General features: G+C 39.1%; 2 protein-coding genes and 2 non-coding genes across 4 annotated transcripts; 1 reads left to right on the forward strand and 3 right to left on the reverse strand.

Annotated features, from left to right (window-relative positions):
- Positions 1-1,332: 1,332 nt before the first annotated feature.
- On the reverse strand, positions 1,333-1,418 carry trnay-gua (transfer RNA tyrosine (anticodon GUA)). The gene is given in 2 exon segments: positions 1,333-1,368; positions 1,382-1,418. It is a non-coding gene; the product is annotated as a tRNA-Tyr (tRNA).
- Positions 1,419-3,045: 1,627 nt separating this feature from the next.
- Positions 3,046-3,131, reverse strand: trnay-gua (transfer RNA tyrosine (anticodon GUA)). The gene is given in 2 exon segments: positions 3,046-3,081; positions 3,095-3,131. It is a non-coding gene; the product is annotated as a tRNA-Tyr (tRNA).
- Positions 3,132-4,235: 1,104 nt separating this feature from the next.
- trim55b (tripartite motif containing 55b) lies at positions 4,236-8,189 on the forward strand. The gene is made up of 8 exons (XM_053342873.1): positions 4,236-4,450; positions 5,047-5,216; positions 5,987-6,164; positions 6,386-6,481; positions 7,163-7,396; positions 7,516-7,538; positions 7,835-7,959; positions 8,047-8,189. The coding sequence occupies exons 1-8, from the start codon at positions 4,322-4,324 to the stop codon at positions 8,187-8,189; spliced, it is 1,098 nt and encodes a 365-aa protein (XP_053198848.1). The 5' UTR covers positions 4,236-4,321.
- A 2,235-nt stretch (positions 8,190-10,424) lies between these two features.
- On the reverse strand, positions 10,425-11,528 carry crhb (corticotropin releasing hormone b). Its single transcript, XM_053342459.1, has 2 exons — positions 11,497-11,528; positions 10,425-10,954 (listed from the first exon to the last, which is right to left on the reverse strand). The coding sequence occupies exon 2, from the start codon at positions 10,932-10,934 to the stop codon at positions 10,425-10,427; it is 510 nt and encodes a 169-aa protein (XP_053198434.1). The 5' UTR covers positions 10,935-10,954; positions 11,497-11,528.
- Positions 11,529-22,702: the final 11,174 nt, after the last annotated feature.

Raw genomic sequence — 22,702 nt, forward strand, 5'->3', positions numbered from 1 at the left:
GGTGTGATCATTTATCATTTATAATGCGGATCAATAAGGCAGAGTGTATATAGTATGCTCACTTAGGAGACCTCCAAGGCCAGTAAATCACTGTTGAACATTTCGTAGTCTTTTCTGTCTGGCAAGGAAAAATGAAATCTTTTCACAAGTCTCCTCTCATCATGTCATCAATTGTTTCAAGTTGAGTTGAGGTGTGTAAGTGATGTTTCCTCCTCTTAACTGCTTCTTCGTCTTACAGATATTAGACTTTTTTAAAAAATCATTCTCAAATTCAAACTTCTCCCAAGAGGTGCAGCAACATGGAATTTCTTCTTTGCTTTAGTGTGTAAATATTTCAATTTGGAGAAAATTTAAACACCTGCATGTCAACCACACTCTCACTATAAAGACACAGAGATTGCTTTTGAAATCTTTTCAGATATAGGTTATTGAGTGACAACCCTTTCAATCAGCACCATTTAAATGTTATACACTGTTTGTTTATTCATGTTCATTTATAAAAGTAAGGTAAGTAAAAGAGTGATTGACCAAAACTGAAACTTGATGCCATTTCCAATTACACTGACTTAGATATATATATCTATATATATATAAGCATAGCACAAAAAGTAAGGACATTTGTGTTTGGTAGAGTATTTCTTTGTTGTAACAATGCTTATTGGCAATAAATCTTGCATTTGTGGGATGAGCAGCAGAGCTGAGCATGTGGGTTGCGCCCATGAAACATTTGGCAACACACACACCATTAAACTGTTAATGTTTATGTGTGAAAATGACACAGGCTGCTCCTCATTATGGTTCTACAGCCACAGTTCACAGTTCTCTTTGATAGAGGGACTGTTGATTAGTGTTAAACTACTTTTCCCTGACTTTTTTTTCTTCAAATCATATTGCACTCTTGCCTTGATGTCGACAAAACATGCAATTTTTTGTCTCTGTATCAGAGGAGGTTCTAGGGAGGGGCCAGCAGGAGCCAGTGCCCCCTTATTCTGAGTCTGGACCCCTGTCAGAAAATGAACAGAAAATCAAACCATTTAAAATTTCTGGTCATGCCTTTTTGACCAGGAAAAAGAAAAACAACTCGTAAATTCAAATTAATATTTTGTATTTTAAATCAATATCAAGGAACCACTCGTTTCGTTCCTGAAGAGACAACTGAATGACTAAAGCATACACGGACCGGTCATTTGGCTTATTAAAGTTGGGTAGCGCCTTTAGGAGAACTGGTTAATGTCACAGATAACTGAACATTGCAAATTTAGCGATTGCATGAAGTGGTGACCTTTACGTAAATGACAGCGAGAAAGTTTTTTAAAAAGACAAAAGAGTCTCTCCTTCGAGCCGGATTCGAACCAGCGACCTAAGGATTCCCATGTAACCACTACAGTCCTCCGCTCTACCAACTGAGCTATCGAAGGGAGTTGTCCACCACCATTCGATTCGATGACTCTTTATCATCGGACACAGATTATGTCAATTACAGGTGTTTGATCTATATTCTGTGAATAACATTGACACATGGACAACAGTTTCGATGTAGCGGAGGAAATGAATACTAGCATTCATATTGGAAATTGCCGGCCCACCTTAAAAGTGGCATAACGCCTGTAGATGGTGTTGTTTAGTCATTTTTCAAGATAATTCATGAACTGAAAAACGTAACGAATAGGCTAGATGAAATGATGGAATTGTCTTTAATTAATTTACAGCCCTACATGTTGATACTGTGGTATATTTTCTTACTCAACTCATTGCAAACAGCCTTTCAGTCCTACTGCTGTTTTTGCAAGTCTGTGGTGGTGGTCCTACCTGCTCAGTATTAACGTATCATCATTATGCTGATTTTTAATCATTGTTACTGGAGCATTTTTTCTTATTGACTCTAAAACATTTATTCTGTTTGTGGAAATGCAGAAATGTCAAAGCTTTTCAAAAACCATTAGGCCTATATTTACTGGTCAAATCTGGACTAGATTGCCCAAAAAGACCTCAGAGATTCATTAAAACACACAAACCATAATTTGAATAACTACATGCAGCACCCACTACACACGCATTTATACAAAAGCTACAAGTGTTACCAGTAATACCAGTGTGTCATACATGTAGAAAACCCACATACACACAGGTATCCTGGGATGTAAAGTACGGCTGTGTATTCTAAACATAATCTATCAGTGCAAATACAGAGGGAAAATTAGCCTATGTATTTTTTCACACAATGTTCTAACGCTTCTCAAACAACAAAAGCACAGTATAGGAAAAAAAAAACCTTAATGTAAAAAAAAGATTAGGCTAAATCTCACCTTCTTTGTGGGTCTAGTCTAGACCGTCTAGACATAAGACTTCATCCATATAACATGTGATGTCTTGAGCAAGGTAGCATGGAAAGTATGGCCTGGCATAACTGTCTGTCTAATACTGACCCCCACTGTTATCAAAACCAAATGTTAACCTTTGACCTATAGTGCTCCAGCCCTGCTTTGTAAGTGAACACATTATCTTAAAGTGTTTTCATGTAGCCTATCAATGAGGAAAGGTAATTGGAAAATTGGTGTAGCAATGTAGGGACCAATGATTATAGATCTGCAAGCTGTGTATTAATAAATTGCAAACTGAGTGTAAAGCAATGAGCTGTTGTGCAAAAAGTGTGTGAATTCAGTTTGGCACACTTAGTAAATGCACTGGCCACACGAAAGGATGTAAATATAGGCCGGAGGGAGGTGACGTGCAGCAAAGGGCCTTCTGAAAACGCAAGATGTATTTTTTTTTAAAGTTTAAGCGCTTAGAGTGATTGGTTAGTTCCAAAATGGTATTCGTGATTAAAATGGCTTCTCCTCAAAGGTGGATATATCGCCATTTGATTGGCGCTAAGAAAGAAAAACAAACTGCAGCGTGATTGTGAAATGATGGACTTCATTTGATTGACCACGCTACAATATTGGTTTTCAAGTAACGCAATTTGTATTGTGATTTGCTGAATCTTTGAGTGACAGAAAGAAAGCACGTGTTGAGTATTATTATGAACAAATAGAAAAAGGTCCCTCCTTCGAGCCGGATTTGAACCAGCGACCTAAGGATTCCCATGTAACCACTACAGTCCTCCGCTCTACCAACTGAGCTATCGAAGGGAGATGTATTACACACAGTAGCTATTACAATTTCACAAGAGAATACACATCATGAGTAACTCAGATGTTTATTGTTAATGTGAGACGTGGATTAATTTTAACCAACAGCAGTTTTGCTGTAATCGACGTGAAGTCATACACACATTAATATTGAAATGTGCCAGTCCACCTTAAAATGACGTCATTCGTGAACTGAAAGACAAATACATGGAATGAAAATGAATCATCAAATAATGTATTTATTTTAACTGTAGCATTTTTGCCTACCAGTTCAGTATGAAAAAGTCTTAAGAAACAAAGGACATAACAGAGTATCATAATCTAACAATGCTACTTCTATTTGTGAATATGCAAAAAAAAAAAAGTAATCTGGTCCAGAAATTATTCATTTTAGTGTTTTGGTCTGGACCTGGTCAAATGCAGTCTAGACTGTGAACTGTGAAATCTCCCATTTTACATTTAAAAATTAGAATAAAGGTCTTGAGTCTATCTTGAATTAAATATTTTTTTAAATGTTCCTGAGAAAATGAATAAAACTCAGGATTACGATACTCTGTGACATCCCCTGTCATATTAGAGTACTGAATTCTTGACACTTTTTTATAATGAGAAGATTGGACCAAAGAAAATAGGGAGAAATAGCAATAACAGCACTATAATTTAACTGCTAACTAATCATTAAGGCTATATTAAAATGATGTTAATGGGCTTAGTGACTGCAGGCAAATATTAATTAAATTATATGGAACTTTCTGTAAGTATGATGACATTAAATTTTATTTTAGTGCAAATTTTCCCAGTAGCTTCTACATCCTTTTATCATCATTATGCAGTGATTGACTACTTACACTTAAGTCTCCCTTCCTCTCCATAAACACACATTGCACAATCACCCTTGCAGTCAGTGTAGAGGAAGATGTAGAGGCTGTGGGCAGCTGTTCACTATTGCCCCACTCAGTTTCAAATATGGGCAAGGTAAAAATGGCACCCTTTGACGTGACAGCAATAGCTTCTAAAAACAGAACTGACACCAGCAAGATAGGAGCCCACACCCGCTGGGACAAGAGCAGCAGGCCTGTTGTACATTGCTCTCAGAAACGGACACTTTACGCCACTTCACCAGCTTTATAAGTCTTGTTTAATGAGATTTTGTTTGTGTTTTTGTATTGCTAAAAGCTTTTCCATACAAAATGAATAGCATGGAGAACTTGGAGAAGCAGCTGACTTGTCCTATATGCCTGGAAATGTTTACTAAGCCTGTGGTTATCCTGCCCTGCCAGCACAACCTCTGTAGAAAATGTGCCAATGATGTTTTCCAGGTAAGAAACCCAACAAAATGCCATAGATTTATTTGTAGTGTGAAGGGAAATTTATTTGTTAACTTGAGGAACACTGTTGTTTAGCATTAGCGCCTTAAGCTAACAGTTTATGTCATGGGAGCCATAGATGTTGTTATGCACTTGTCCTCCATTTTTGATCCATTAAAGGCCTCACCAGTAACTGTCTGGATAGCATACATTACAGGTATATAATATTTTTGTGAGCAATAGAAGCATTGTAGACAGAAAGTCACTTATTTGTGTGCCACAAATGATTGTGAATGAAAATTAAAGGCTGTGTTTACAAACATTATTAATATAATAAACCATTACATTAGTCAGATAACACTTATAACTTAAGAATTTAAGATGAAGTCGTTGTTTAGTGTTTGTTCCTGTGTTAAAACACAAATTTGGAGTCACAGTGGGGCAATTCAGTGTTTTGAATGTTTCTGATGGGGTAACACTTTTATATTATGGACTGTTAATCCACTGGATTAACATTTCATAACTGAATGAAACAGCTTCATTCATTTTGTTTATAAAACAATGTGCCATCACGGTAAATCCAAGGTTTAAATGATGACTGTTTACAGGCTTCGAATCCATACCTCCCAACAAGGGCTGGCTCTTTGACATCTGGTGGCCGATTCAGATGCCCGTCTTGCAGACATGAGGTGGTTCTGGACAGGCACGGGGTTTACGGGCTGCAAAGGAACCTGCTGGTTGAGAATATTATTGACATGTTCAAGCAGGAGTCCAGCAGGTGAGACAGATAAGACACTTAGATGTGCTCCATTTAGTCCCTATTGATTTTTTGACCAAATCTAAATAAATGGTCACCACTTATACATTATATCATGACATTTCAGAGACAGGCTTTGTTAATCAAATCTGCCTTCAACCTCATGTTAGCTGGAAATATACCAGTTGCTGGTATGGCCTGCGTGCCAGTGGCTTCTGAGTCAGAGAGCTAGAGTGGATGACAGGACGTTCCTGATTGTAGTCATGTATCTACACAGATGATTTACTTAGTTGACTGTGAAGCTTAAAGACTTGTATGACATAAGATCCAAAACACTTCAACTCCTACTCTCAGGATGCTAACTTCATATAGGGTCATGGTTCAAAGATAAATTGGCTTTTAAACAATACAGAATACAATATACTCCCCTTCACAATGGAGTGATATTTTGTGGCTTTAAATTAAATATTTTATTATTTATTATGTGAACTAGTAACTGAAGTAACTGGTATGAGTTAATCATGAAGGATAGAATTAATGAATACGAATCAAATCAAAGATAATGCTAATCACCTACACCTGTGTACTGTGTACTGTGTACCGTGTGATAGTGACACATTGATTTCAGTGTTTACAGTCCCTGTGCCTGACAGTATTAGACTGATGGATCACCAATAATCTACTGAGATGTGTACCGGTGACATTATCAAAATGACATCACGTCACATCAGTATGCACTGAAATGTATGGCCTAACATGAAGGTGCCACTGCTCTCTCTATTATTCTACAGCAGCAAGCCAACGCCAGAGAGCATAGAAGAAACGCCCATGTGTGATGTTCATAAGGATGAAAAGATCAACATTTACTGCGTGACCCACAGCGTGCCCACATGCTCCATGTGTAAGGTATTTGGAGCCCACAAAGAGTGTGAGGTGGCACCTATCACCAGCATCTACCAGACAAAGAAGGTGAGATAATGCAGGAAAAAAACAATCATAAATAAATAGATGGGTAGGTGTGTTTACATCTAACGTGTGAAATGCGTCATGCTTTTTTAAGTAAGCATTCAAAATCATGATCTAATAAGAACATTTACATAAAGTACATTTAAAGTACATGCATCAAAATCACAGATTTGAATCATGCTTGATCTTAAGTATTTACTCTGCTATGTCCTTGCCCCCCTCAGACGGAGCTGAGTGACGGGATTGCCATGATGGTTGGTAACAACGACAGGATGCAAGGCATCATTAGTCAGCTAGAGGAAGCCTGTCGTGCCATAGAGGTCAGTGTCCGACTGCTGCAGTGCCTGGTCGCTCACTCACACAGCAAGCCTCGCTCTGTGCACAAATTAATGCACCTGCACTCACCTGCACCGCCGTACAAACAGATGTAACGTGTCCTTGTCATGCCGTTTGCTCTGCTTTTATCTGTCTGTGAGATTTAAACAGAGAGACAGAGAGGAGGAAAATAAATGTTTTCGTGCTTCAGTCTTTTTGTTCTTCTATTTTCTTCTGTGTTGATCTGACATGCACTTAGCAGTGCACTTTATCTGCCTCTGGCCCACTGACATTAAAAACAAGCAGTGTAATTAATGGGTGGAGAACAGACAGCTTTCCTATGGTTCACGTGCCACAGTTGGATGTAGTAGAGAGGAAGCTGGAGTGGTTCCAGTCCCCCATGTGTCGTCACTCAGGATGGACATGCAGAATGAGCTTCACTGTCCTCCCTGCACATATGGCACTACCGCATGAGCGGAAGACAGGCTAACCCACCAGAATATTTGTAGCTGATAGTATTTACATGACTACACAGGAAGTAATGATTACCTCAATATTCTAATCTCTGTTGAACCCTAATGTTGCATATACATGTCTCATCCAAAACACAGTGATGGATGATTAATGTAAATGTATTTTTTATATGTGTGTGTATGTCTCTCCTGTCGCTCATTTATGTATTATAGGAGAATGGTCGGAGGCAGAAGACTCTGGTGTGTGAGAAGTTTGACCACCTGTACTCCATCTTGGAAGAGAAAAAAAGGGAGATGAGTCAGAAGGTCACAGTCGAGCAAGAGGAGAAGGTGAATTATATCCGGGGGCTGACCAAGAAGTACGGAGACCATCTAGAGGAGAGCTGTAAGATTGTGGAGATGGGAATACAAACCATGGAGGAGCAAGAGATGGCTGTATTTCTGCAGGTAAGGATCAGTAGGGTTTAAGATTTTGGCATGAATTTAATGTTAATTGGTTACCCATATCAGTGTTTTATGCATTAGCTGATTGTATTCAATGTCTTTCTTTGTCTCGTCTATTTAAGAGCACAAAGGATATCCTCAAAAAGTGAGTACATATGCTCATATCCTAGATATATATCAATAAAAACCTGAACTGTGGAAAAAGGATAACATATTGTCAATTTAATGCCAAAATTCTTCACACTTTCAAGCAAAGTCACACCTACTCTCTTTGAACTGTCAAATGTAATTCTGTGAAATATGGCAAATTACTATCTTTAGTCATGGCATCCCAAAATAACTCCTGGCATGTGTTAAACATCACAGGTCATTTTAAACAGTGTAGACTACCTGAGGCTTGATTTATTCCTAAAAATGTATAACTGCACCTTTTCGACCCAGGATTTCAGAAGCCTCCAGTACAGCACATTTGGATAAAATTGAGCGTGGGTATGAGAACATGGATCATTACACCGTCAACTTCAAGGAAGAGGGCAAGGCCCTGCGCACCATCGACTTCATCCAAGGTGAAAGGGCAGAGATTGACGAGGGCAGAAATGTACTGTTTACAGATCAGTTAACTGAGTTTATTCCCCTTCTACTTCTTTCTACAGATGATGAAGATGAGGATGATGAGGATGAGGATGGAGAGGCAGGCACTGAGGAAGGAGAGGGGGCTCAGACTACTTCAGGTGGAGATGCTGTTACAGCCGCCTCCTCATCTCCCAGTGCGGCCATAAGTGCTGCTTCAACCTAGCTGCTAGCCAAGACAACACCTAATGATAAGTGTCGCTCCTAAATATTGATTTTAGGTCAGTGTGATACTTTTCCTCTCAGATTGGGGCACCGTGAGACAGAATCAGATCTGTGCCAATAGGGAAAGTCTAAGTTGCTGAGTTAGATCTAAAAGAAGATGCAGAAGTTTCATTTCACTTCTCACTCTTTTATTGTGATTTTGTTAGGACGCATCACTGCACACTAACCCATTACGTGTTGTTTTTTGTTTGTTTTTTTGACTAAATACATGTTTCGCTTCTTCTTTGAATAATTTTTTAGACATACTGAATGAGAGACAGGCTGTGTCTATTGTTCTCTCCTGAATTTTTATACAGCTGACCTTTCACTGTTTAAACTACATCATTAGAGATCAAGACAAGAGGGCCTCAGGTTTTCCTCCATGTCATATACTTTTTATGGCTGATATAACTTTATGAGTAGTAGCAGAGGAAAACACTGTGACATTTAAGTGTTTCATACAACACCCTGTATTATGTGTCATATTCTTTGTTGTGTAACACAGTTATATTTTCCTATAATGAGCAAAACATCACATTTTGCCATATTTTATGTGCCATTAAAACTGAATTGTACAAGCAAAACTACAGCCTTTAGTTTCATCTTACTACCACATGCGTCGCTGTACGTCTGGTTTCTGCCTGGCCTGAATTACCAATGAAACAGATTCTGTGTAAAACCCTTCTCTGTTTGTGTGTGTGTGTGTGTGTGTGTGTGTGTGTGTGTGTGTGTGTGTGTGTGAGTGCATGTGCGTGCGTGCATGAGAAAGGAAAAAATACTTATTTTTCTCTTTTTCCCTTTATCTTCTTCTCACACTCTTTCTCTCATCGTTTTCTGTCAAAGGAAATCCAGCTAGAAAAGGCATTAGTGCCCTTTTTTAAAGCCGGTGCAGACCATTATAAGATCCTCCTGTACTATTCTATTCCTGCCTACAATCTACTGTACGTATCAGACTGCAGTGAACCTCAGGTCGTCAGTCATCTATCTGTTGCCCTGCAATGATCTCACCTTCTTGTGTATTGAAGTAGTCCACCATTGAGTTCCATGTAATTATTACACCATCTTTCAGTGAGTTGAATCCTTTACAAATGGGCTCAATGCAGCGCTAAGCCCCAAGTTGCTAAGTGGGTCAAAGAGAATAGGATGACTCACATCCACAGCCCCTGTTTAGTTTACCCTGACACTGTGGGTCAAGGATCAGCGCAGCATGCAAGTACACACAGGTGCACACACACACGGTGTCTTTCACACTCATTAGCTATTAGTGGTGCATCTTTGAGCTGTCTGTGGTTGTTGCTTGCTAGTATAATGAGAATTGCTTCTTGAAGATTAAAGGTTTAGAGGAAAGGATGCTGTATAAATGTTTCTCACCTGCAGGCGCTCTTAGAGCATCTTTAAAGGGATTTTTGGTCATTTTTGTTGATAAAACTGATTTTTGTTTTTTGGCAGTCATAGAGAGGAGGCATGGAGTTTACACAAGACTTTACTCCAGAGCAAAAAAAACATTTTTGTATTCAGTAAGAACATATTTTCTCTGTAAATCAATATCTGCAAGACTCTGAAGATGCAGTGACCATTTATGCTTTCTTCAGCCAACTGTTTACTTTGTTTTTATCCACTAATCAGTAACCCTATTCAGTTTCTCAAAATACAGATACAATTTATGTTAGTTAAAAGTAGTAATTAAAGTAACTGGGAGGAGTTAGTAACTGGAATTAGTTTTTAGGGGATTTATTATTAACCCACGTGTAAGGATTTCCACAGAGAAATGTAAGCAGTGCTTTTAAGTTTTTATTAAAAAATATAGATATAAGACGTTCTCTTGCACAACAGAAAATGACTGGTTGCACATAAGTTTATTAACAAACATAAATATCATAAATACAGTGATTCATAATCTAAAACAAAATGCCAATTTCTCGATGCAGTATTTCCTGGATCATCCAAAATAATTTAATTTCAAATATGAAGAACAGTGTAATTCTACAGATTTGACACCAACATTAAAATGGCAAGGTACAATCGGATCATTTTAAGTCAAGCCCGTTTACGCTCCATAGTTTGAGGTTAAAGCTATAAATAATAGAGTGATAAAGCAGCACTATATTGTACAGAGCATGTTTTGTGCTGATGGTAAAAATGCAAAAATAAAGAAAAGAGAGGAAAGGGAGATCTTTGGCAGACAGGAAAGAGGTCTTCATTTCCCGAAGAGCTCCATCATTCTTCTGTTATTTTGCGCTTGCTGGGCCAGCTGTTCCGCCCTGGACATCTCCATCATCTCCCGGAGCAGGTGGAAGGTCAGATCCAGGGATATCGGCGGGTCCTCGGACCTCCTTCCCCTCTCCATTGAGTCGTCCCCGCGGTCTCCGAAGCCGCTTATGAGCGCCCTGATGTTCCCAACTTTCCCTTGTAAAAGACGCCGCGTCAGCTGGAGTTGCAGCGCTCTGTTGTAGATGGCAGGTGATACACCGGGATACATTGACGATGATGGGAAAGATTTAGAGTCCCCGTTGCCTAGTCGGATGAAATACTCCTCTCCAACCCGCTCCAGGATGGGACCAGACTGCTGCTGCTGCTGCTGGGAGTTTTGGGTTTGGGGAGCTGGGACGCGCAGGGCACCGCCAGGGCTCTCAATAGCCCGACATTCGTAGCGCGGTAAGAAGGCAACTAGCAGAATCACGGTGGTGCCAAGTAAATTGAGCTTCATGTCAGGATATCAACAGGAATCTGAAGGGGAAAAAACAAATGCCATGTGTTTATTGTATACCCTAACTGTAGTGTAAAATGAGCTGCGTAATGAGGAATTTACGCACATAAATCAGGCATGACATCAATGTAAGAGGCTGGTAACTATGAACAAAACTGCTACAGTTAATCAATTGTGGCAAGAGATGTTGTGATCCACACTTATCAGCAGTAATTATACAAATATGGTTTTGTGTAATTGGTCCGTATTGTTGAATATATGCGCGTAAAGACTGATTTCTGGATTGGTGATGGATAAGCTGGAAGTTTAAGCATACTTCTTTCCTCACAATCAAACGAGATAAAACCTGAAAATAAAAGTGGAATCACTAATAGCAAAAATACATTCATTCCTCTGTAAATAGCAAAATTTGTTAAAACGTTTGTGAAGCCAAGTTGCAAGACCGGTTTCATCTGAATGAAGTCGTGCCGAGAAAATGAGAAAATGCAACATGCCAAAGAAAGCATGTAGACAAAGTCACAATGTGTATAAAATAAATGAAGCTTTGAAAGCGTCTTCATACCTTCAATCTTTAGAGGAGGTCCAGTACAGCCGTGTAGGTTGCCAGGTAGTTGGCGAGATGCCGCCCTCCTTCACTTCTTTGAAGTATATAGTTACTTAAGGAGTAGATGCTGAATGGACTTATATAGCCAAGCTCACTATAAGTGTCGCGCTCTAAAATGAGATTTGAGTCTGCGCGTTCTTGCATGGGTGTAACGTGAATGGACGCCTCTGACAAAGTGCTTTAGTTTAGATGAGATGAGTCATATGTGAGCGTGCGCGCGCGTGCATGAGCCTCTACCTCGGTGCTTTCAGAATAGGCCTATAAGGTGCCACACCTGCTTGCATTTTCCCTTAAATGAGTTTGTTCAAAACGTTTGGAGAGGTTCTTGAATTGTAAAAGGAAAATGCCCAAAAGTGAACTGTTGAAAAATTAAGTAGTGAGTCCAGATAAGATTGAAATTCTGATTTCCCCCCACACACCTCTTAGTCACCACTTATTTTCAGAATTTGTATCGAGAATTGGATTTGAGTGTGCTTGAGTCTGCAGGGCACAAAAATTCCTTATTAAAAAACACACTTCAGTAACTGCACTTTTTCATCTTGGCAGCAGTTACTGTGTCAGAATGCAATAATGATTAATAATAGAGACTACTGCAAATGCATCACATATTTGCAGGTACAACAGGTACATTTTGGTGCAATGTGCAGAACTGACGTTGCACCATATTCATGATTCCACAGCGGTTTCCCAGCTGACCTGTGTAGTATTCAGCAAATGTGCATCTGCAAACAGCTCAGGCTGAGATTGTCTCCCAGTGATTCATTACTGCTGCACATACGTACGTCACTACCTCTGACACTGGGCGCCTCAACTACTTCGCTCCAGAGGGGCCCAACACCAAACCATGCTTTCAAGATGGATAGAATAAATATCAAACCTTTGGAATCTTAAACAGTTTAATGATAGAAAGGAGAACTCTGACATGTCTGTTTCTCTGCTTGTTTCTCACTTACTTCAATTTAAATGCAATACAATTACATCAGCAATTACTAATAGTCTGTGTGGAATCCAACCCTATTAAATATTAATGGTGATACTTTTCTACATGAACACAAACTCCACATATTTGTTAAGTCACCTCTACCTTTCACAGTGTTCTGAAACCCTTTCTATTAATCCCTAACAGCAAATCCATTTTCCCGAGACATACAGCCTGGGGAAAGACTAAGTTTCAGACATACAGTATATGCAGAGGTCAAAGTGACTGAGCACACACTGCACACTCAGGTAAAACATCAGCCAATTTGAGGGAGAAATGAGAGGAGAAAATTTGATTTAGTGTAATGTAGTTATGGAGTACAAATTTGCTTCAGAATACCATCTTCCAAAATTCACATATTATTCGCTTTAAACAATTTAGTGGACCAGAGTGTATTTTGCAGTCCGTGTGAAACTGTTTCTCCTGCAGTCTCTCCACTTTGTGGCTTTCTGCACTCCATGCTGCTCCGGGCGAGGTGTCAGGTCCCATCATAAGAAACACATGTTGGCTGACACAAATAGCAAACACCGCCAGATGAGAGAGTGACTGCTCGTGGTCAACTCATGTCACCTCATTTTCAAATCACTGTCCCTGAACAGATCACTGGGAGAGAAATCCTCTCTTGTGACGCCACACCGGAAAAGGCTCAGCCTTAGATTATTATCCCTTTGTTTCCTCAATTACAGTCTCTCAGACGATTAGATTAGATAAAACTTTAATGATTCCTGCAGGGAAATTGGGATGTTGCCACTTAATATGACCTTTGACTTAGGCCTCTCTCTGCAGGTGGGAAATACAAAAATACTCAAGGTGAAAATCATGTGTTGAAATGGACTGAGTAAAGTTGAATCTAGACAGCAGACTCCTCCTCACCTCCGAAAGGATTTCACAAAACCACTGTCACATGAACAAATTCTCCATGGCAACGCATTCTTTTAATTGATCATTTGCCTTTCTAATAAAGTTCTGCTACAAGGAGGGACAAATGCTTCTCATTAAAATGTCCTCTCTAAATAATTGGACAGCTTTCCCCAGTGTTTAGAGCTGTGTTATTCTGCCATTGATACCCATTTCTTAATACTTATGTTGTTCTGCTTGACTTTGACAATCTCATTTGAATAAACAAGGTCACTCTGGCTGTTTAAAAGTGTATTAGTGGGTATCCTGGTGCAGATTGCCGGGACTCCACAGACTAGGGTTCCCCACTTAAACCACCACCTGAACCCTGTACTGTAGCTCAGGTGTCCTTTTGGTTTATAGCATAGTGATATAACATTTTATAAAAACACCTCTCTAACACAAGTGAGAGCTTGGCCTTTCATCTCAAGGAAAAACAGACATGGAAAAAGTTTATAGAAATGGCATTTCTTGTTTTACTATTGACAACAAAAAATGTTCATGCAACCAGCCCAAATTATATAAATGTACTGTAATTTTATGTCATGGCAGACTGAACGACTAAACAGACTCATTAATTATGCGAGATGAAAGCTGCTGGCCGGTATACCCTCTGGTTTACTTGATGTTTCTTCAGTGCATTGCTGCTACTTTTTTATTTTTAAAGGCGATATTTTTAATGTGTCTAGATGTAAGTTTAAGGATTTCATAAGCAAGGCATTTGAACATGATAGACTACAACAATCTTAAGTATAAAAAGCTCTTTGAATTAAGACCTGTTAAAAATTAAACATGAGACAGCTGGCTTTCCTGGGCTTCTTCTATAGGTTTGCATGCAAATGAAGAGTGTGTATGGAGCCTGCATGAGAACGTGTTAGCAAATCTGTCCATAATGCAGCTGAACCCCCAAGGGTCGTTCTGTCCATATAAATCTAGCATGTGTAGCTCTGAAGGGGGTTAAATCAGAGACTTCCTTAATGCTTGTACACATAGTGGAGGCCAATCTCCTCACAGACAAAGTAACATGACGTATGTGAGAAGCCAATACTTAATCTCCTCTATTTGTCTAAAAACCATTTACGGTTTGTTTACAATCATGGCCTAATTTTCCACCTCAGAATTAACAATTAGGAGATTAAACATAATGTTAAGCTTATCTTTACATTGAATTGTGGAGAATAAACAAAAGTATCTGTCATGTCAGAAAAAAAGAATATGTGACTGCTCTGTGACTTCTCCCATTGGTTTGTGGACTGCTGTTGTGAAGCCTCAAGTTTAGCAATTTAACCATCACCATCTTTGATTTGATCATTTCCATCTTTGATTTTTGGAGCTAGAAAATGACCATATTTGGATGAAAGGGTGGGGTGGACCCTAGCATTAGCTGCTAGCTTGGTTAGCACGGTTCATATACAGTGTATGGTTATATATGATAACGCTAATGCTAATGCTTATTTTTGCTAGCAAAAATCAGGTCTAAAACCATTAAAACAAAATGTACTAACTGGAAAAACACTTTTTTTAGGCACCCAAAATGTTACAATTTTCTTTCATGAACTAATAACACTATGAAATAGCAGCAGCTAAGCCTATACTCTGTGGACCTGGGGTTACACCATTGTTACATTATGTAATCAGCATTGTCATTGTGGCAGTGATTTGTCAATCAAAAGATAGCTGTGCCCTACAGGATAACCTGATATATTGACTATTTCACTCTAAATGGGACCATAATTTACAAAATGATCATCAAACTGTATTGAAGAAAATTTAAAACTTGCAATTGAGACCATAAACTCTTTAGGAAATGTTTTACAGAGGTCATAAATCCAGTGAGAAGTAGGCCTAAGGTCATTTTGCCATAGACTTCTATACAATCAGACTTCTTCTTTTTGCCTCTAGCTACTGGAGTCACCCCCTTCTGGCCATTAGAAAGAACACAGCTTTAAGTCATTTCCATATTGGCTTCACTTTTCAGACAGAACTACCTGCTTGCATATATTGAATAAATTAAAGTAGTAATCTCTACTGCATAACCAAGGGCTTTCATCGGTGGGCCTTAGGCTCGATCACCTTTGTGTTACCTCAATCAGCAATAGACAGTGACTTAACAGGCTTTTATTTAAATGAACATCTTTGCGATAATTACTTTAATGGGTAATACTAGTGTTTTTCTTATTTTTTCTTATTGACAACAAGTGCAATAAAAACACCAGAACGAACAATGTGTTTTTCCGTCTATCACTACTGTCTGACATCTCAACCTTGTCTGTGGCACGCAGCCCCAAGCCCATTGGTTCCTGTGAAGAAGTAAACCTTTTAAAACAGGTCACAACTTTAGTTTAATTTCTATAAAAGACTCAATAATTTCATAGACCAGCTGGGCACTGCAGTTTCTAGCAAAGGTTAGTTAAAAAAATAGTGTTTTTGTTCAGGACTATATACTTTTGGTCCCATAGTTATTGTTTATAGCACCACAATGGTATGAAATAAACTACAGTTACCATGTTCATTGTAAAAAAGGAATATGACACTCATAGCAGAATTGTGGCTCATTTATGTGTTTTTACTTGTCTTTAGACAACAATGGAGCTCTATGACACAGAGGAAAAATACATTTATCAGGTTTTTGCTCCACAGGTAGTACTTGTTAGTGGGATCAATTCATGGTCAATTTTGGTGTCTGCTCGAACAAAAGTATGTAATATTACCAGTATCATCTTTTAACTTGAATACTAGATATTGCTGTATCACTTATTATGCAAATGAAATAAATAAATTGAGGATCTTGGGCCTGTCTGCAACTGTGAAAGCAAGTCAATGTTCAGTATTATATGTTTTAAAAGAGGCATATATAAAGGTTAACTCAGCAACTGTGCCAGATGCTAAATGTTCTGCCTCTGTGCATGATTTGACACTATTAAGTAATATTTCATTTCAGTGATACGTGCCATACATGAATCATGTTTTACTCAAATAATTGAGGCAGCAGACACAAGAGTGGAAACTCTAGTAAAGATGTTTCTGGTTGTGATAATGTGACAAAAATTGCCATTTTAAGAGAAATCTAGGCCAAAGCCATCTCATCGAAATTGTAACCCAGTTTTCTTTGCTCTTTGATAACTCACTTTGGCCATAATTGGCTCTGAGGAGCCCCTTTGTCTGAACATATGAAGCTTCTTTGTGTAGTATCATAGTTAAGTTGTTAAGTTAATCATTTATAACTCAGTATTTTTATTAAATCTTCATGTAGCTGTAAGATTAGCAGCATGAGAAACAAAATAACTTCAGGCCTCAGTGAGAAATGATTGACAAACATCATATACACCATCACTGACAGTATTAGACGGGTCAACGTGACAGAAAACTGCCAGAGAAAAGAAACACTTCAAATGTTTTTTTTCTTCATTTTATATTTGTCTCTGAGCATAACTGACCTAAAAAATATCTCTTTTCAATTGAGCACAGACACCCCCATTCCATGTAACCATCAGAGATGTAAAGGCTGAGATGGTTGTCTCTCTGGATGTCTGTCACTTCGGTCTGTCTTACAGCAGTCAGCGGTTAACTCTTATAACTGTTATAAACGAGGGCTCCTTGTTTGGGTTAAGATCCAAAACAAGTTCATCAGACCAAGCAAGCTGTCAATATGCAGAGAATAAATGAATAAAAAATGTCTTTTCCCGCTATTTATAGCATTCTTTATGTAATAGTTTAACATGAACTCCACATTTTTTCCAGTCGTATGCTTTGTCTTGAAGGACACATTTAGTTTTGCAGAATGTAAGATGTATTTGTTTGTTGGAGGACTAATGAGAGAAAACTGTCAGTGTACTGGAGGCAGTGTGGTCTTTTCTTCAATCAAGCATGTCTGCTATAACTTTTTTTTTTCTTTTTTTAGAGAAAACAAGTCACAGTAAGTTATGTTTTGGCACAAGGATAACCAAGATTGTGTGATAAAAGAAATGCTCATCCATTACCACACAGCAGTGACCGGTTTGGTCATTTGACATCAATTATTTCAAAATTCACTTCTTGACCTTTTTCCATAAGATATTGGAGATGTGATATTCTCATTTCGAGTTGTGATGATTTAATTGAATTGTCTAAAAGTCACCGGTTTCCAAGAAAGCCTTCGTTCTGCATCTATTTGTACACATAGGGAGCTTCCTGCCCCCCTCGTAAAGCAATGTGCACAAAAGCTGAGTCCTCTCAGATGATCGCGCTGGGCATTTGCCCCATAGCAAACATAATGGATGTCCTCAACCACATTAGACAGGATGCAAGTCAGTGAAGATGCAATGAAATCAGCTGTGTTTGTGCAGGATGACATGGACTTTTGTTTTTCAGAAAGTACATTGAGGAAAACAATAAATTTAAGGCAGGGGTATGTTGTCATGCTCTTGTCAAAAATATACCCTTGTGCATAAAAAGTCCTGATTTGGGTGCTTATCACAAGAAGATAATTACTGTCTATCCACTAAAAACATGCTGTGCCTAACTGACCCCCTTACTTTTCATGTTTTACCCTTGACTAAATCAAATGACTCACTTTTTTTCTTTTTTCTGGTTTCTGGTTAACATCAGAGGATGACTGAGGGTTTTTTAAGTAGGAAGATATTTGTCTGCTCTAATTTTTTACGTAGGTGTCGGAGGTCTCTACTTGGTTTCTCTTTGATCATCAGCAAGGCACTAACAGGCATTGATCACACAGCAGCACCAGGCCAAATCAAAAATGAGACAATTACACCAGACAGCAACACTCGGGAAAAAATTTAAGAACAGTGGAGGATGATGAGACACGACCGTCTGCAAAGATATTCATCTTTTCATCAGACAAGGCTGAACAAAGCTCACTGTTCTACAGAAGCGGAACAGAAACATCATTTCTCAGGGATAAATTGAAGTCACTATGTAATGATTTACTGTACTATTTGTTACTGTACAATGAATAATATGTTTTTAATTAATACATTGTGGTGTTGAAAGCATTAACTGTTTAAGAAAGTCATTGCTGTGCTCAACTTTGTTCTTTGTGATTAATTCGATTGAGTGGCTGTAATTTAAAAGCTTCCAGAGCTCGGCATCAATCAACCGAACTAGTCAAATAAAACTAATGTAATGAATCAATCAACAGAGATACACACATTAATCTGGAGCACTCCTCTGTCAGAAGCCTTTCAACATCAGGCTTAACCTCTCAGAGAGAGTGAATATACAGTGGGGGAGCCTATGTTTAGAGATCCAGAAAAAGAAAGACTGAGAGGAGGAAGATGCAGGTACGGTGAGGACGGATGGCAGGAAGTTGAACTCTCGGGCTGATCTTGTCTAGAAAATTCATCAGTGGGAGTGATTGCACATTTCGAGCATGACACCGTGTCTTAGTATGAGCATCATGGCGACACAGCTGTCAAACAGAGAAGAGGTGCCAGGAACTGCACCGTCCTTCTCTGCCTTATCAAGCATTGATGGAAAGGTTGCCCAAACATTTAGCAAAACAGAGTATCCAATGTAACCATCCTTGGTACTTGGATGTTTGAGCAGAAGCGCAGGTGTGTCAATTGGGTTGTCAAGTTACCCCCAGAAATGTGTTTTCCCAGTATAAGTGAGTGGTCTGGCACATCATTCTCCATATTTCGCTCCCCTCAGTTCCTGTCGTCTCTCTAATAAAGGCAAAGCACACCCTAAAAAATACTTACAAAACAGACTGAAATCCTGGAAAAAGATCTCCTACGTCTGAAACAAAATAAAAATATATATACTGTGGGATTCCTGAGACCTCCTCTCTCCTAGATGCCTTAACTTTATCTCAATGAACAACAACTTGTTCCTTCCTTGGTACGCAAAGTTATTTTTATTTATTGGGTGCTCACCGCTAAAGGGTAAAAAATTAGTTTCTGTTTACGTGCTCTCGGTTGCAGCTGCCAGGCTCTTGTTATGCTGCCAGCATATTGACCTTGTGAAAGACTTCGCATCCTGATATGTTTAAGCACCGCTGTGTCTGAGCCCTGAGGATATAAGCATGGTCTTCACACAGCCTCTGCCTGCAGCTTCTGAGGTGATGGCAACACATCAGAGGTTGCACAATATCATCATCTTCTTCCTTAACACGCTCCTCAGTTTATTCATTGTCTCTGCTTAAGCTGCTTTTGGCAGACTTTACTATATCCTGCTGGTGATGCATTGATACCACTACCACTGGCCTGTTTTGTTTGGTTCCATACAGAGTTATCTGTGACAGGACCTCTGCAGCCCTGTTGTGTTTGCTCCTCAGTACCTTTTTGTCCAAGTGCTGCGTCTCACAGCTCAACTGCTTCTCTCAGGGTCAGTTTCCACTACCACGTACTTTACTTTTGGCCTCTCTTCGCCTCAAGTTTTGCACTTTTGAATCCACAATTGAATTACCCCTATCTGCAGATTTGTCGACTTCCTACGAACACTGACCTCTGAATGTAGTCTAAGCTGCTTACCACATCATGCCTCGGGGTCTTAAATCTTGTCTTTGTTGTTAGGTTCCTCATCTTGAGAAAGGCCTCTCCAATATCCACAAAATTGTATCTTTGCCACACATTGCATATGCATATTTTTTTTACCTTACAGTTCATCTAAACAATCATTTCCATAAATCTTTGTAATCATGACAGCTCTTAGTCATTAGCCAGAGCTCAGAGCAGCAAAATCTCATCATAATAATTGATAATGATGTAACCTTTAGATGAGTTTCACTGTGTGCAATGGAGGTTTTGGATTTTTACCTGTGTGTCAAGGTGTTGTGATGCAGCACATATAATGAGATGTGTATCTAGTTTTAAGGCAATCAAATGTGTTGCTCTCACATATCAGTTATTCTTGCTATGTGACAGCCTGCCTTACTTTATACACACTTGCTTTGCAGTAAGGTGAATGCTTTCTTTGCTGACGGTGTTTCTTTCATTATGTGCCTTGAAAATCAAAATAATAAACTCACAAGCAGTAAATGTGAGCTTCGCCTTTGTCGCCCTTGCCTGTCGAGACAGAGCAATTTAGATTAGCTTTCACGATTCCTTGCAATTAAATTACAGGGCCTTTTAAAAACTCACTAAGTGCTCCCTGATGGCTGCAGTTTGTGATTGCTTCAGTGTTTGTTCTGCTGCATGATACTGTAAATAGAAGAAATTAATTTAATCCAGCACCATTATATTGGAGTACCTGCACTTACATAGCTAATTGTTGTTTTCCCTTTTACATACTAATCAAAAATGCTTCTTCAATTACTTTGCTTTACTGGTAAAACAACTTTTTAACATATTAATCCCAGTGAAGAAATATTTTATCGCCACTAAAAGGTGACAAACTTGGATTTATTTTAAAGCAAACATTCATTCTACATAGTCAGAAGGTTGAACTCAACAAGTATTCAAGAACTTTCAATTTGATTACTGAACTGCTCTGTGACCAATGTGTGCAAGTTGTGTTTTGTAATTAGTGTTTTCTCTCTCTCTCTCTCTCTCTCTCTCTCTCTCTCTCTCTCTCTCTCTCTCTCTCTCTCTCTCTCTCTCTCTCTCTCTCTCTCTCTCTCTCTCTCTCCCTTCCTCTCAATCCCTTCTAATGTGTCCAGCTCACTGGGCTGTGCATACAACTCCCACGCATGCAATTGTCAGCTCAGGTGGGCTTCCCCCAAGCTCCTTGACCCCTCTCAACATGGGTGAGCATGAATTACATTAGCCACAGTTATGTAAACATTAATTAGAAGAGGGACTTGGATATTGGCACAACACCAATCTCTCACTCTGCATTGAGCTGGAAGCCATCACTCTCTTCTGTGCACAAGTTTGCTTTATGTCCCAGTGCACATGTATGTAAGCATGTGTCTCCGTCATGCTCACAACAATGCATACTTGACACTAATAAATCTCCAGCAGCATATCCAGCCATCTGCCTGATTGAGTTGTATGATATAACGTTGAGCCTCGGGGGTGAACATAGTTTAGTTTAACTCGGGTTGGCAATGACTTTCAAACAGGGCAGAAGGAACAGGAGCCTAAATAACCACAAGTAGGTTGTATAAAGCCGGAGGTGATTCGCACAATTGCAATCAACGTGCTGCTTTGTTGCACCCCTCCTCCTCTTCCTCCTCCCTGCCTGCATGTAAAGAATCAAAAATGGATCCAACATCCGCTATCTGTTCTAAATCATCTGTGACACTGAATCATTGTGTTTTTATTCAGGAGTACATACGGAGTTGAGGCCCTGCGGCTGTCAATCTGCATTACTCTCCATTGACACCATGCACGTAGGCAACAGGCAAATGAAACACAAGTGTAAATTATCTGTAAATCTCTGCTTGGGAGAAAAGTCTAGATAAACCCTCAAAATAAACCTGAGAATTAGCGCAGGGCTGGTGATGTTTGGTTTCACTTTGAGGTGCTTGTTTGAAGAAAAGAGGGAAACTGAGAGTAGAAAAAAGTGAACGTGTGAGCGTGTGAGTGTGCGTGTATGTGTATGGTTTCCTCATGACAGACCTCATGATGCTTTTAGATATTAGTATAACAGAATACAAATTATATAATTCAAAAACCTCCCATCTAACCTCAGAACCTGAACAATTGTGGACAAAATAACAGAAACACCTCAGAGGGAGCTGCATCACACATAACTTTCAAAATAGATTCAAGCCGTCTTTTAGATGTTGTCACAGTCTAAAACTGTGTTTACCGTATTGAAAAAAAAAATCTTCTTTGAAGGATGAAGGAGGTGGAAATCTGCTTTGCACGCTGAGATCCAAAACTCAGAATAAGAGTTCATTGATGTTCAGATCCTTTCATTTCTCAGGGGTGCAGGTTTTGTGCTCCTTAGACCAGGTTTTTATTCTTTGTGTGGAGGCATTAGATAAAAGTATATCCTGAAAGGCTGCCCAGCTGTTTGTTTTGCTTTCTATACTGAAGGTCATAACCTACAGTTTTCTTGAGAATAACCGACAGCCTCAATCAATTTAGTGGTCATATTTCAAGGCCGTACATCTGAGGCTCTTTCTGTTCTTTCAAATGTCCATTTATGACTGCGTCTCTTCTTTGCTGATGCACTTTGTCACCATAAGGTATCCGCTGTTATGATCTATGGACAAACATACATCACAAAGCGTTGATTTTGAAGGCCGACACTGCTAATTGGAAAGCAACATATGAATGACTCGTCTTTGCATTTGTAATTACGATTTCGTTACTTCGAAAATTCAAATTTCAATGTAGCATTTCAACTTTCGTCCACTTACTAATGGATAAGCTTTTAAATGCAAATCAGTAGCTGGCT

This window comes from Scomber japonicus, chromosome 21 (genome assembly GCF_027409825.1).
Source record: "Scomber japonicus isolate fScoJap1 chromosome 21, fScoJap1.pri, whole genome shotgun sequence".
Classification (NCBI taxonomy): domain Eukaryota; kingdom Metazoa; phylum Chordata; class Actinopteri; order Scombriformes; family Scombridae; genus Scomber; species Scomber japonicus.